The 14,410-nt window shown below is 52.8% G+C and overlaps 1 protein-coding gene across 1 annotated transcript in view; it reads left to right on the top strand.

Annotated features, from left to right (window-relative positions):
• ZNF282 (zinc finger protein 282) overlaps positions 1 to 12,402 on the top strand; it is a 31,230-nt gene extending 18,828 nt beyond the window's left edge. The window contains exon 8 of the mRNA XM_030933082.1: positions 10,064 to 12,402. Within this exon, the coding sequence (XP_030788942.1) occupies positions 10,064 to 10,908 (845 nt within the window). The 3' untranslated portion in view covers positions 10,909 to 12,402. The remainder of the gene's footprint in view (positions 1 to 10,063) is intronic.
• Positions 12,403 to 14,410: the final 2,008 nt, after the last annotated feature.

Here is a 14,410-nt window from a genome sequence, read left to right as displayed (position 1 = left end):
GAAATTTATTCTCTCACAGTTCCACAGGTTGAAAGTCCAACATCAAGGGGTGGGCTGGGCCTTGCTCCCTCTGAAGTCTGTAGGGAATTCCTCCCTCGCCTCTCCCAGCTTCTGGTGGGTGCTGGCAACCTCTGGCGCTCCTTGGCTTGTAGATGCGTTGCTCCAAGCCTCTCTTGTCACATGGCGTTCCCTTGTGTCTGTCCTCACATGCCATCTTAGAAAGATACCAGTCATATTGGATCAGGGCCACCCTACTCTAGTATGACCTCATCTTAACTAACTACGTCTGCAACGACCCTGTTTCCAAATAAGGTCGCATTCTGAAGTCCTGGGGGTTAGGACTTCAACGTACTTGGCAGGGTGAGGGGGAGGGCACAATTTAACCCTTCATGGCAGGGAGGGGAGGAAGGGAGAGGGGACGGGAGAGAGCTGAGCCAGTGTGCCTGAGGCAGTTGACAGCAGCAGGTGGCTCACATGCTGGAAGACACTAGCCTGCCTGCTCATGGTGGCTCATACCTAAGATCCCAGCATTTTGGGAGGCTAAGGCAGAAGGATCTCTTGAGCTCAGGAGTTTGAAACTAGCCTGGGCAACATCGTGAGACCCACAGAGTCTACAAAAAAATTAATTAATTAGCCAGGTGTGGTGACTTATGCCTGTGGTCCCATCTACTCTGGAGGCTGAGGTGAGAGGATCGCTTGAGCCTGGGAGGTCATGGCTGCAATGAGCCATGCTTGCACCACTGCACTCCAGCCTGGGCGAGAGCGAGATCCTGTCTCAAAAAAACCAAACAACAGTAGCTGAAGTACCCCAGGCATCCCTGAGCTACCATCCCTGAGTAACTGATGAACACACTGAAGCTCAAAGAGAAAGGGAAGATTGTTTTCCCCAACAGTTATGGAACCGAATGTCTCACCAGACTTGGGTCTCTTGGGTCTTTCTGAAGCTCTGCTTATTAATCTATGACCCTAAGCATATGTTTATGGATTATTGAACACTCTTAGCTCAGGCTAATATTCCTCGCTAAAACCCAGTACCATCCTCTTGCCCTCAACATGGCTGACCTAGTGTTTTTTGGCTGGTCGAAGTGTTAACAGAATAGCTGAATGTGTGTTCCCTGTCCATATTCCTGACATCTTTTTTTTTTTTTTTTTTTTTTTTTTTGAGATAGTCTCTCGCTCTGTCGCCCAGGCTGGAGTGTAGTGGTGCAATCTCGGCTCACTGCAACCTCCGCCTACCGGGTTCAAGCAATTCTTCCGCCTCAGCCTCCCCGGTAGCTGGGATTACAGGCACCCGCCACCATGCCCGGCTAATTTTTGTATTTTTAGTAGAGACGGGGTTGCACCATGTTGGCCAGGCTGGTCTCGAACTCCTGACCTCAGGTGATCCTCCTGCCTTGGCCTCTCAAAGTGCCGGGATTACAGACATGAGCCACTGTGCCCAGAGCTGACATCTTGAAAGAGCTTAAACTCCACATAAGAGCGGAGGACATGGGTTGTTTCTGGTTCTGAACAGCCATTCACACTCTCTATAAGACAAACTTAGTTCTAGAAGAGCCAGTGTGGGCCTGGAGGAATTGGCAGGAACGAGATAGGAACAATGTATGTCCTTATTTCAAATAGAATTGAAAGCGGTCCTCTTTATAACTGCTGGCTTGGTGGGATGAGATGGGGGAAGCCAGGACACTGGTGGTGAGCACTGGAAGAAAGCCAACTCCACCTCTTCCCCCACAGCTGTAGGCTACCATTGCTAGCTCTGGCCCTGAAGGCATAGGAACTAGTGCATCTGACCTGGGGCCAGCAAATTCTGCCCAAACCCTTCCTTATCCCTCAATGCTATCTTCTGATTCTTCCCAGTTGGCTAGGAGCATGTGGGCCTCGAGGAGCCTGTTCTTGGGGACCTGTACTGTGGGGAAAGCAGTCTAGGAAGGCCCATGGAGAATTTGCAAGGATTTGCAAAGGACCCAACCATTTTCCTCCTTAAGTTTGGATATCATAGAATGATTTGCCTCATGTTGTTTTACCTTTTCTTTGTTTCTTTAAAGACAGGGTCTCACTCTGCTGCTCAGGCTGGAGTGCAGTGGTATGATCGTGGCTCACTGCAGCCTCGATCTCCTGGGCTCAAGCGATGCTCCTGCCTCAGCCTCCCAAATAGCTGGGACTACAGGCATGCACCACTGTGCCTCACTAATTTTTTAAAATGTTTTGTAGAGATAGGGTCTTGCTGTATTACCCACGCTGGTCTGAACTTCTGGCCCCAAGCAGTCCTCCCACCTGGGCCTCCCAAAGCTCTGGGATTACAGGCAGGAGCCACCAGGCCCAGCCTATGTTATTTTATATTTGAGAGACCTTTGAACCCTAACATTTGGGAGGAAATGCACAGAATTTGGAAGATAGGAGTATCTGGAAATGGTTCTCTTGCCTTCCTAGTCACGATAGCCTCTTCCCAAAACCTCTGTTCTTTCTCCCAAAGTGAGCCTGCTTCCTATTTATCAGTGTTGGAATTTGACACTGGCATCTCATCTGTGGTTTCTTTGAGGTTTAAAACCAACCTAGGCCGGGCGCGGTGGCTCAAGCCTGTAATCCCGGCATTTTGGGAGGCCGAGACGGGCGGATCACGAGGTCAGGAGATCGAGACCATCCTGGCTAACACAGTGAAACCCCGTCTCTACTAAAAATACAAAAACTAGCCGGGCGAAGTGGCGGGCGCCTGTAGTCCCAGCTACTCGGGAGGCTGAGGCGGGAGAATGGCGCAAACCCGGGAGGCGGAGCTTGCAGTGAGCTGAGATCGGGCCACTGCACTCCAGTCCGGGCGACAGAGCGAGACTCCGCCTCAAAAAAAAAAAAACCAACCTAGTACTGTGGTTGCCAGGGACAGCCAGATGGTAGACATGCTATTACGTGGAAGAGTCTTCTGGAAAGGGGATGGAGGGGAGAAGAGTCGGGGTAGAGAACACAGTGCAGACACGGGATACCTGTCCCTGCCAACTTCCTTCTCCAGCCCTGGGATACATAAGAGGGAAAGAACTGGTATCCGTTTGACTTAAAGGCAGACCTCAACCTAATTGGATATTACATTCTTGTAAAAGGGCCTCCTGAATTTATTTATTAATGAGTGTGTACTGAGACTGCTCTCAGCCAGTTAGTGTAAGACAAGAAGAAGATTCAGTTTGCCCAAAGTTAACGTGCATCATTGCCTCCACTGAAGCAGGAAGCGTAGCTAGGACTCTGGAGTCCAGTGGCTAACAGGTGCTTCCGGAGTGAGAGGTGGTCAGGATCCGGAAGCCGGGCCACCATTCCCAGATGCCAACACCCACAGAATATGACATGAAAGCACCCTCTTGAAATTCCCGCATTATTCACTGCATTGGGTTAAAACAGTGGTTCCAACCTTTCATAGTTTCTATTTTTTTTAGCAAGTATTTACTTAGTGCCTGCCATGTGTTACACAATATTGTAAGCACTTAGAATCGGCAGTGAAGGGCCAGGTGTGGTGGCTTAGGCCTGTAATCCGGCACTTTGGGAGGCCGAGGCAGGTGGATCACCTGAGGTCAGGAGTTTGAGATTAGCCTGGCCAACATGGTGAAACTCCGTCTCTACTAAAAATACAAAAAGAAAACTAGCCAGGCGTGGTGGTGAGCACCTGTAACCCCAGCTACTTGGGAGGCTGAGGCAGAAGAATTGCTTGAACCCGGGAGGCGGAGGTTGCAGTGAGCAAGATTGCACCCCTGCACTACAGCCTGGGTGGCAGAGTGAGACTCTGTCTCAAAGAAAAAAAAAAAGAAAAAAAAAATTGGCAGTGAAGAAAGACCCTTTGTGGAAAGAGGATGAATAAGCAGGCCAGCAAGCAGGCAAGGTAAAGCCAGGGTGCAGCAATGCTCTGAGAACAATGGCAGGGAGAACAGGAAGGAGTGTAGACATGAGGCAGAGCAAGGGCAGAGTGGTCAGGAAAGACCTCCAAGGGGAAGCGGTGCCTGACTGAGTGTGCCCTTGGCAGTGGGAAGGAGCCGGCCATGGGGCTGCGGGGGTAATTGAAGACCAAGAAGAGGGAAGTGAGGGCAGAGGCCATGGAGGCTTTGGGGAGGAGGATGGAGCCGTAGACTGAGGCACCTGAGCATGTATGACCTATGGGCCAAGTTAGAGTTTGGATTTTATTCTTATAAGAAAGGAGACTAGGCCAGGTGTCATGGCGGGCACCTGTAATCCCAGCTGCTCGGGAGGCTGGGGCATGAGAATCCCTTGAACCCAGCAGACGGAGGTTTCAGTGAGCAGAGATCATCATGCCACTGCATTCCAGCCTAGGCAACAGAGCGAGACCCTGTCTCAAAGGAAAAAAAAAAAAGAAAGAAAGAGAGAGACTAATAAAGGGTATGAAATCGGACATGATCTGGTTTACATTTTTATAAGTTTCAGGAATGGATTGGAGTGGGGTGCAGAGCCATGTCTGAGGCTCATGCATTTGATGCACACCAGGTGGGGAGATGCAGGTGGTCAGAGCTGCGGTAGCAGCAGTGCACAGGGAGAGAAAGGACAGATTCAGATGCACTTTGAGAGTGTCACTCATGGGTTGCTTGTGGGGCCTGTGGAATCAAGAATGACTCCTGCGTCTGGGTCCTACAGAAGTGAGTGAACGGTAGTGCTGTTTGCTCAAGTGCCAAGCCCTGGAAAAGAACCTGTGTTGCTGGTTCTAGTTTGGAGTCAAGAGTTCTAGTTTGGACCTATTAAAATTTGAGGTGACACTCAAGTAGCAGATGAAGTAGGTGAATATAGGAGTCTGAAGTTTAAGAGAGAGCTTGGGGGTAGACTGATTTGGGAGTTACAGGTTGCAGTGACTTCCAACATCAGCGACCTGGAGTTGGCCAAACCTCACAGGTTGAGGGCTCAGGCCTCCACAAGACTGTTCTCTCTTCAGATACCAGCCGTAAATTTGGGGGTTCTAGGCCACCCTCACTTCTGACCAGCTGGCTACAAATTCTGGGTTTCCCATCACCCCCTCATAATTTGCTAGAATGGCTCATAGAACTCAGGAAAGTGCTATATATATCATTATAGTTTTATTACAGCAAAAGGTTTCAAATCAGAACTAGCCAAAAGGAGACTCATAAGGCAAGGTCTGGGATGGTCCTAAGCATGAAGTTTCCATTGTTCCCTCCCTGTGGAGTCAGGATGTGTCACCCTCCCAGCATGTCAGTGTGTGAAAATATGCAGAGCATTGCCAACCAGGGAAGTTCACTGAACTGTGGCGTTCCAAGTTCCTGTTGGAGCTTCTTTATATAGGCATGATTGATTGACTCATTAAGCCATGATTCAGCTCAGTCTCCAGCCCCTTTCCCTCCCCGGAGGTTGGGCCTCAAACCCTAACCCTTTAATCACGTGCTTGGTCTTTTTGGCATGGCAGCCCCATCCTTTGTCATCTCCTTAGCTTAAACTCTCTAAGAGACCACCATGAATAACAAAGACACCCCTGTCACTCAGGAAACCCAAAGATTTAGAGGCTCCTTCCCAGGAACCGGGGACAAAGGCCAGTCAAGTTATTACACTTAGGTTGTTGAGGACTGTATAAGTTCTAGGGACAGTGTAAACAAAGAATTAAAGAGATCTTAGCTCTGAGCCTGGCAGAGCTCTGGGGTAATGGGAAGTTTGATGGGAGGCTTCTGGAAGGATTTCCTCACTCCTTAGAGTGTGCAGGAAAAGATGGGCTCCTCCCCAGCCAGAGGAGCAAGGTGTTACAGAGGCTGGGAGAAGAGAATCTCTTGGAGGGTTAACTACGTCAGACACCCATGAATGGTTACATATGCAGGACAGGGAAGAGGCTGGTGGATTTGGTAGGTTGGAAATTGTTGGTGATTGTGACAAAAGTTTTTGGGTGTGGCGCTCACACCTGTAATTTCAACACTTTGGGAGGCCGAGGCAGGTGGATCATTTGAGGTCGGGAGTTCGAGATCCAGCCTGGCCAACATGGAGAGACCCTGTCTCTATAAAAATACAAAAATTAGCCGGGCATGGTGGCAGGCACCTGTAATCCCAGCTACTTGGGAGGCTGAGGCAGGAGAATTGCTTGAACCTGGGAGGTGGAGGTTGCAGTGAGCAGAGATTGTGTCACTGCACTCCAGCCTTGGCAACAGAACAAGACTTGGTCTCAAAAACGAAAAAGTTTTTCAGTGGAATGGCAAGGGTGCATGCCTGATTGGAATCATTTAAAAGAATGGGAGGTGAAGAAGTGGTAAGGGCAAGCACAGTGACTCTCGATGAGTCTTGCTATGAAAAGGAATGGAAATGACATGTGAGGAGCTGGGGCAGGGGCCATGCAGGTCTAGGGAGGGTTTTTTTTTTTTTTTTTGAGACAGAGTCTGGCTCTGTCGCCCAGGCTGGAGTGCGGTGGCCAGATCTCAGCTCACTGCAAGCTCCGCCTCCCAGGTTTACGCCATTCTCCCGGCTCCGCCTCCCAAGTAGCTGGGACTACAGGCGCCCGCCTCGTCGCCCGGCTAGTTTTTTGTGTTCTTTAGTAGAGACGGGGTTTCACCGTATTAGCCAGGATGGTCTCGATCTCCTGACCTTGTGATCCGCCTGTCTCGGCCTCCCAAAGTGCTGGGATTACAGGCTTGAGCCACCGCGCCTGGCCGGGAGGGGGTTCTTTTAAGGTGGGAGATAACTAGATCATTGTCTCAGGTCAGATGCTCCCAACTACTTTAGAACCCTGATTCAAACTGCCTTAAATAATAAAGAAATATCTTCTCTTACGTAACTAGAAGTCCTAAGGTAGGTCAGGTTCAGGCTTAGTTGATTCAAAGACTCAGCATGTTTTTAAGGACCCAGGTTCTTTCCAACTCCTTGCCTGACCATCCTCGATGTGGCTTCACGCCCAGGCTGGTAGAATGGCAGCTGTAGCTGTCCCAAGCATCACATCCAGACGTGAGTGCACAGGAAAGCCCATCTTTTCCTGCACACTCTAAGGAGTGAGGAAATCCTTCCAGAAGCCTCCCATCAAACTTCCCATACCCCACTGACCATAACTAGGTTACATGCTTTCATGTGACTCACTTACCAGCCAGTGACTGGAAAGGAAAAGCCCTCATGGCCATGCATGGGGCAGGGGGTGGGGGTGGGGTGGGGTAGAGGAGGAAGGATGATGTCATCGTTTCAGAATGGAAAAGTAAAACCCACTAGAGATGTGGGCCAGGATGCGGGGCTGTGTGGAGGCCCCTCAAGGGTTTTTATTTTTATTTATTTATTTTTTTTGAGACAGGGTTTCACTCTGTCACCCAGGCTGGAGTACAGTGGCATGATCACGGCTCACCACAGCCTCAACCTCCCAGGTTTAATCTTCTCGCATCAGTCTTCTGAGTAGCTGGGAACATAGGCGTGTGTCACAGTGCCTAATTTTTAAATGTTTTTTTTGTAGAGATAGGGTCTCCCTAGGTTGCCTAGGCTGGTCTCAAACTCCTGGGCTCAAGCAATCCTCCTGCCTTGGCCTCTCAATGTGTCAGGATTATGGGCATGAGCCACTGTGCCTGACCAGCTTGTGCAGTTTTTCAGCTGCCTGAGTGCAGTCACAGGACTGGAGTTCTCCAGGCAAGCACAACAGAGGAGCAAAGGCAATCACAGTGCCCTAGCAAGTGCCTGGGCTGCCGGGCCTGGAGAGCCAAGTTGGGTCAGGAAGACAGAAAAAGGTTGGAGGTGGAGGGCATGGCGGGATGGTGAGAATGTGGATTGAGGCTTACACTGGGTTGGAAGAATGGTCAGAGTAGGACTGTCTTAGGTTGGCTTCCTGGGAGACAGCCCCTGGGAGTTTATGTGCATCTGGTTTCTTTGCAAGTCCTCTAGGAATAACACCTGGGAAGGAGTGAGAGTAGCAGGACTGGGTAGACAGAGAAGCAAAGACCCTCAATGCCATGGCCACAGAGGCCACAGTGATCTCCCAGGATGCTCTGGAGCTGGGATGACCTTTCCCAGGCATCCTGCACTGAGATGAAGAGAATTCTTTTGGCCTCTGCACCTGGCCAGTGTCCTGCAGAGATGGTTCTCTGCCAGGTCAATTTTGATTGAGACAGAGAGGGAGGGCGGGCCCAGTCTATTTAATAGTATCATATAAGGACAGATCTCAGTCAAACACCAATGAATACAGGAGGGCTGGATGGAAACATGGCAGATGTGGCCTGAGAAGCGGCCTCCGGGGAGCAGTTGGGCCCTAGGCAGAGGGGTGTGAGCACGGAGAAGAGAAAAGGATGCCGAGAAGAGGTGGGAGGCAGTCCCTTTCTTCAGAGCTCTTCCACAGCCTTCCCCTAAATTGGGGAGCAGGGCTCCTCTAGGGAGAAAGGAATTCAAACGGAAGACCAGGGAGGTGATGGAGCGTGAGGCATAAGAACCACTGGGTGGGGAGTGGTGGGAGGGGGAAGGACTGGGCCTGATGTCACCATTCTGATACTCAGAGCCTGGGCTTTGTCTCCCACTGCACCCCAAGGCACAAGAACTGTGCACTGGGAGGAAAGGGGGTAAGAACCGCGTCTCCTGGGGTGGTAGGCTGGGCGGCCACTGCCATGGGTGCAAGGAGGGCCTGTCACTGTGCTGCCAAGGTCCAGGTGGGTCAGGTGCCCACACCTGCCCAAATCAGATGCCCCACATGCTTAGTGGAAACATGATTGCCAACCTGTCTGATGCTTATGTTTCCAGCTCCCTGCATTCCATTCTGTGGGTCTCTAGATGGTTTTCACCTTGGATAAAATTCTTTCCTTCCCATTGAGAGATTGTTCTGAGATAAAAGTGAGCATTGTCAGTATCTGTGCTGGCTCACATCTGTAATTCCAGCACTTTGGGAGGCCAAGGTGGGAGGATTGCTTGATCCCAGGAGTTGGAGACCAGCCTGGGCAACATAGTGAGACCCTGTCTCAAGAACAAAAAAAAAATTGTATTTCTTATTTTTATTTTTATTTTTTTTTTGAGACAGAGTCTTGCTCTGTCGCTGGGCTGGAGTGCAGTGGCGGTATCTCAGCTCACTGCAACCTCTGCCTCCTGGATTCAAGTGATTCTCCTGCCTCAGCCTCCCAAGTAGCTGGGACTACAGGTGTGTACCACCACACCCAGCTAATTTTTGTATTTTTAGTAGAGACGGCATTTCGCCATATTGGCCAGGATGGTCTCGATTTCTTGACCTCGTGATCCACCCCCCTCAGCCTCCCAAAGTGCTGGGATTACAGGTGTGAGTCACCGTGCCTGGCCTTTTAAATTTTTATTTTATTTTATTTTATTTATTTACTTTTTTGAGAGATGGAGTTTCACTCTTGTTGCCCAGGCTGGAGTGCAATGGAAAGATCTGGGCTCACAGCAACCTCCGCCTCCCTGCTTTCAAGCGTTTCTCCTGCCTCAGCCTCAGCTGGGATTACATGCATGCGCCACCACTCCCAGCTAATTTCGTATTTTTAGTAGAGACGAGGTTTCTCCATGTTGGTCAGGCTGGTCTCCAACTCCCAAACTCAGGTGATCCGCCCACCTTGGTCTCCCAAAATGCTGGGATTATAGGCATGAGCCACTGCGCCTGGCGGAAAAAAATTGTTTTTTTAATTAGCTGGGCCTGGTGGCGCATGCTTATGGTCCCAGCTCCTTGGGAGGCTGAGGTGGGAGGATCACTTGAGCCCAGGAGGCCAAGGCTGCAGTGAGCCATGATCTCTCCAGTGCACTACAGCCTGGGCGACAGAGCCAGACCCTGTCTGGAAAAACAAACAAAAAAATCGTCCATCAGACTGCAAGTAAGTCTTGTTTTTTTCTGAGCAATTCTATCTTCCAAAATGATTTCTGGACAGCAGGTCCCCTACCCCTTAGTCCTCAGCGTTCTGGAGAGACTTCCTGTCCTTGCCGTGTGCCACCTGCTTGACCCGTTTCTGGGCTCCACAGCAGGGGGGCTTCGGGAAGGTCGAAGGGCCATGTAGATCGTGGCCCAGCACCTTGTGCAATCCCTCGTAGTTAGTGGAACTGAGGCTCAGATAGCACGCTCCCTGGACCCCCTTCGGGAGCAGTGTGGGGTCCTGGTTGAGAGCCCCTGTCAGCATGTTACTTCTTCCTATCTCCCCAGGTGACAGCCTGCTGATGGTGAAGAACCCACCCCCAGCCCCGCCACAGCCCCAGCCCCAGCCCCAGCCACCGCAGCCACAGCCACAGTCGCAGCCCCAGCCGCAGAGCCTGCCCCCGATCGCGGTGGCCGAGAACCCGGGTGGCCCCCCGAGCCGAGGGCTGCTAGACGACGGCTTCCAGGCGCTGCCCGGGGAGCGTGGCTCGGGGGAGGCGCCGCTGGGTGGGGACCGCAGCACTGGGGGCGGCGGGGGCGATGGGGGCGGTGGGGGCGGTGGGAGCGGCGGCGCGGAGGTGGGGACGGGGGCAGGCGGCGGCTGTGGCAGCTGTTGCCCTGGCGGGCTGCGGCGGAGCCTCCTCCTGCATGGCGCCCGCAGCAAGCCCTACTCGTGCCCCGAGTGTGGCAAGAGCTTTGGCGTGCGCAAGAGCCTCATCATCCACCACCGCAGCCACACCAAGGAGCGGCCCTACGAGTGCGCCGAGTGCGAGAAGAGCTTCAACTGCCACTCGGGCCTCATCCGCCACCAGATGACGCACCGCGGCGAGCGGCCCTACAAGTGTTCGGAGTGCGAGAAGACCTACAGCCGCAAGGAGCACCTGCAGAACCACCAGAGGCTGCACACGGGCGAGCGGCCTTTCCAGTGTGCACTGTGCGGCAAGAGCTTCATCCGCAAGCAGAACCTGCTCAAGCACCAGCGCATCCACACAGGCGAGCGTCCCTACACGTGCGGCGAGTGCGGCAAGAGCTTCCGCTACAAGGAGTCGCTCAAGGACCACCTGCGCGTGCACAGTGGCGGCCCGGGCCCAGGCGCCCCACGGCCACTCCCGCCGCCACCCGAGCGAGACTAGGGCCCGGCTGGGGTAGGGCAGGGCCGGACGGAGTGGGCCGTGAGGCGACCCGAGGGCGGTGTGAGCACCAACCACCCTGCCCGGTGTCCTTGGCCACCGTCTGGAAATCGGCAACAGGCATTGCACTCCGGTTGGGGGTCCCCCAGATCTGTCTGGTCTGAATGGACGCCCAGCTCCTCTCTAGGGTGGACCCAGTGGCCGGGGAAGGGCCAGGGGAGCCAAGCGTCCTCGGGCACCGCCCTCACACCCCCTCGGGTTCCCTGGGACCACTGGGCCACAGATGGTCATCAGGGGAAGCCACCAGGGAGTCCCGAAGCCCTTCCGAGATCAGGAAATCAGGTCCCAAGGTTAGGAGACACCCTGAAAAAAAGCGAAGGCCGAGGGATGTGCTAAGGGTAACACCATGATGACAACACTGCCTCGCGTTTCAATAGCGCTTTATACTTTTTTAAGTGTTTTCTATCCGTTATCCATTTCACCCTTGGCCTATCCCTCTAAGATAAGCGGGGTAGGATTTTCCTGGTGACTGAGGAAAGTGAGAGGCAGGTGAGACGGTTCACCCAATCACAGGGGAAGGGGCGCGCGCGGCCCCGCCGCGCTCACCGCCTACCTCCACTGCCCGGGAAGCTGCCGGCCTGGCCCTCCTGGTCTCTCTTCCGTTCCTCTCTCTCACCCACGGACAAAACCAGAAGCGACGGGAGGCCAGCTCCTGGGGTTCCTGGGAGCGGGGAACAGATTGGCTACGAAACTCCCCAGGTTGTGCATCCAGAGGGTTCTTCCTCCATGGGAGCTCCTGGTGCCCCCTCGGCCCCAGCCTGTCCCTCCCGCCCCCAGCCCCTCAATCTCGTGCAGCAGCATCTTGTCACTGCACAACAGTGGCCTGGTCCCCCAGAGGCAGCTAGGGCCCCAGGTCAGACCTCACCGTGATGATTTGTTCAGTTTTCCCAGGGCAGAGAGGCGAAGGAGAGGCTTTTGCTGAGAGAGCAGCCAAGAGTCTCTTCCCAGGAGCGCCAGGCAAGTGGGTGCTAGAGTCTGAGCCTCAGGCTCTCCTGCCCTGGGCCTCCCAATTGGTGCTATCTGTTACTGCCCGTGTTCACGGACATGGATACAGACCCTGCTATGCTCCATACCCTGCAGGCGCCTCGGGAAGCACCCAAAGGACTCCCCTTCACGTTGGTGCACCTGCTCCATGGCTCTGGGCACTGTGTCCCGAGGGGCCACAGTCTCCATTTCAGCGTCTTGCATGGCCTGGCACCAGGGTGGGGTGGCATGCCCCAGGACCCTTGTTTGTGTCAAAAATGACTTTCCCTGCCCCTGCCGTGAGTCTGGCATTCTTCCCAGCCCGGAGCACAGTGGGTAGCCGGCACCCAGCACCACTTTGGTGAGCGCCCTGCTTCTGCCCTCACCCTCATCTACGCTGCTCTGCTTTCCTCAGACCCCTTTTTGCCGTGCAAAGGGAATTCTTGACATTAAATAAAAGGTATCCAGATTGCAGACTGCATGTTCACAGAGCTGGGGGTTCTCCAGCTTGCCTACAGTAAAGCCTCAATGAACTGGAATCCAATTCAATGGGGTATTTTTTTTTTTGTCTTCATTCTGCTTTTTGAAGGAGACAAATATTAAGAAAGCAAATTGAGATGAGAAATTAGGGTTCAGTAGAGTGTTTTTAGAGCAGAAGGGGACCCTCCAGTGATCAGTTGCTGGGGGAGGGGGTAGTGTGCCACTTTTCAAAAGCATATGCAGAAAGGATTTTCCTAATCTAGATCATGGAAGGGTCAGAATGCTTTTTGGTTGCCAGGAGTGTGAGGAGAGGGGAGGCGTCACTGTTGAGACATGGGTTTAAAACACCTGGCCGGGCGTGGTGGCTCACACCTGTAATCCCAGCACTTTGGGAGGCCATGGCGGGCAGATCACGAGGTCAGGTATTTGAGACCAGCCTGACCAAAATGGTGAAACCCCGTCTCTACCAAAAATACAAAAATTAGCCGGGCGTGATGGCGCGTTCCTGTAATCCCAGCTACTCAGGAAGCTGAGGCAGGAGAATCGCTTGAACCCAGGAGGCAGAGGTTGCAGTGAGCTGAGATTGCACCACTGCACTCCCACCTGGGCGACAGAGTGAGACTCCCTCTCAAAAACAAAACAAAAACACCTGAGCACGAGGCTGTCTGACCCCTTTATTTTACCTTCAAGGGGCAGATTCCCAAGGAGGCCTAGTGACTGAACTAGTGAGAGCCAAGCCTCTCTGCTTTCCTGTATCCTAGGCTGGTGGATGCCACGGCACCAGGTACCCCTCAGCTACACCATGAGTCGCCCCAAGCCCTGGCACAGGTTGCTGGAGAGCCCCATAGTGAGCCTCATCCCCAGAACTGATTGGAGATGGTGACACTCAGGGTGTTGGCCTCTGCTGGCTCCCAGGCAGTGAAGATCCTCAGTGAAGACTCTGGAGTCCACATCCTGAAGCAGGACTGGGGCCTTGCTTTGGGGGTGGATTTTTATTTTCCTTCTGAGGAAATGTAGTTTATGTATTTATTTAGAGACAACGTCTTGCTCTGCCATTCAGGCTGAGTGCAGTGGCGCAATATTGGCTTACTGTAGTCTGGACCTCCAGAGCTGAAGCAATCTGGTTGGGCGTGCTGGCTCATTCATGTAATCCAAGCGCTTTGGGAGGCTGAGGTGGGAGGATTGCTTGAGACCAGGAGTTTGAGACCACCCTGCCAACATAGCGAGACCCCTGTCTCTAGAATAAAGAAACAATTTTTAAAAACAGAAAGGCCAGGCGTGGTGGCTCACGCCTGTAATCCCAGCACTTTGGGAGGCCAAGGCAGACAGATTGCCTGAGCTCAGGAGTTCGAGACCAGCCTGGGCAACTCAGTGAAGCCCCATCTCTACTAAAATACAAAAAATTACCCGGGCATGGTGGCGTGCGCCTGTAGTCCCAGCTACTTGGGAGGTTGAGGCAGGAGAATCATTTGAACCCGGGAGGTGGAGGTTGCAGTGAGCCGAAATGGCAGCACTGTACTCCAGCCTGGGTGACAGAGAGAGACGGGGTTTCACTCTGTTGTCCAGGCTGAAGTGCAGTGATTCAATCATGTCTCATTGCAGTCATGAACTGCTGGGCTCAAGCAGTCTGTTGCCTCAGCCTCCCGAGTAGCTGGGACTATAGGCATGCATGCATCACCACACCTGGCTTTTTTTTTTTTTTTTTTTTTTTAACTTTTTGTAGAGATAGGGTCTTGCTATGTTGCCCAGGCTGGGCTTGAACTCCTGAGCTCAAGCAACCCTCTCTGCTCAGCCTCCCAAAGTGCTGAGATTATAGGTGTGAACTGCTGCACTCGGTCTTTTATTTATTTATTTTTTAGATGGAGTCTCACTCTGTTGCCCAGGCTGGAGTGCAGTGGTGCCATTTCAGCTCACTGCAACCTCCGCTTCCCGGGTTCAAGTGATTCTCCTGCTTCAGCCTCTGGAGTAGCTGGGATTATAGGCCCCCACCACCATGCCCGGC

This window comes from Rhinopithecus roxellana, chromosome 6, assembly GCF_007565055.1.
Source record: "Rhinopithecus roxellana isolate Shanxi Qingling chromosome 6, ASM756505v1, whole genome shotgun sequence".
In the NCBI taxonomy this organism is placed as follows: Eukaryota; Metazoa; Chordata; class Mammalia; order Primates; family Cercopithecidae; genus Rhinopithecus; species Rhinopithecus roxellana.
This window is presented reverse-complemented; position numbering and strand designations above follow the sequence as displayed.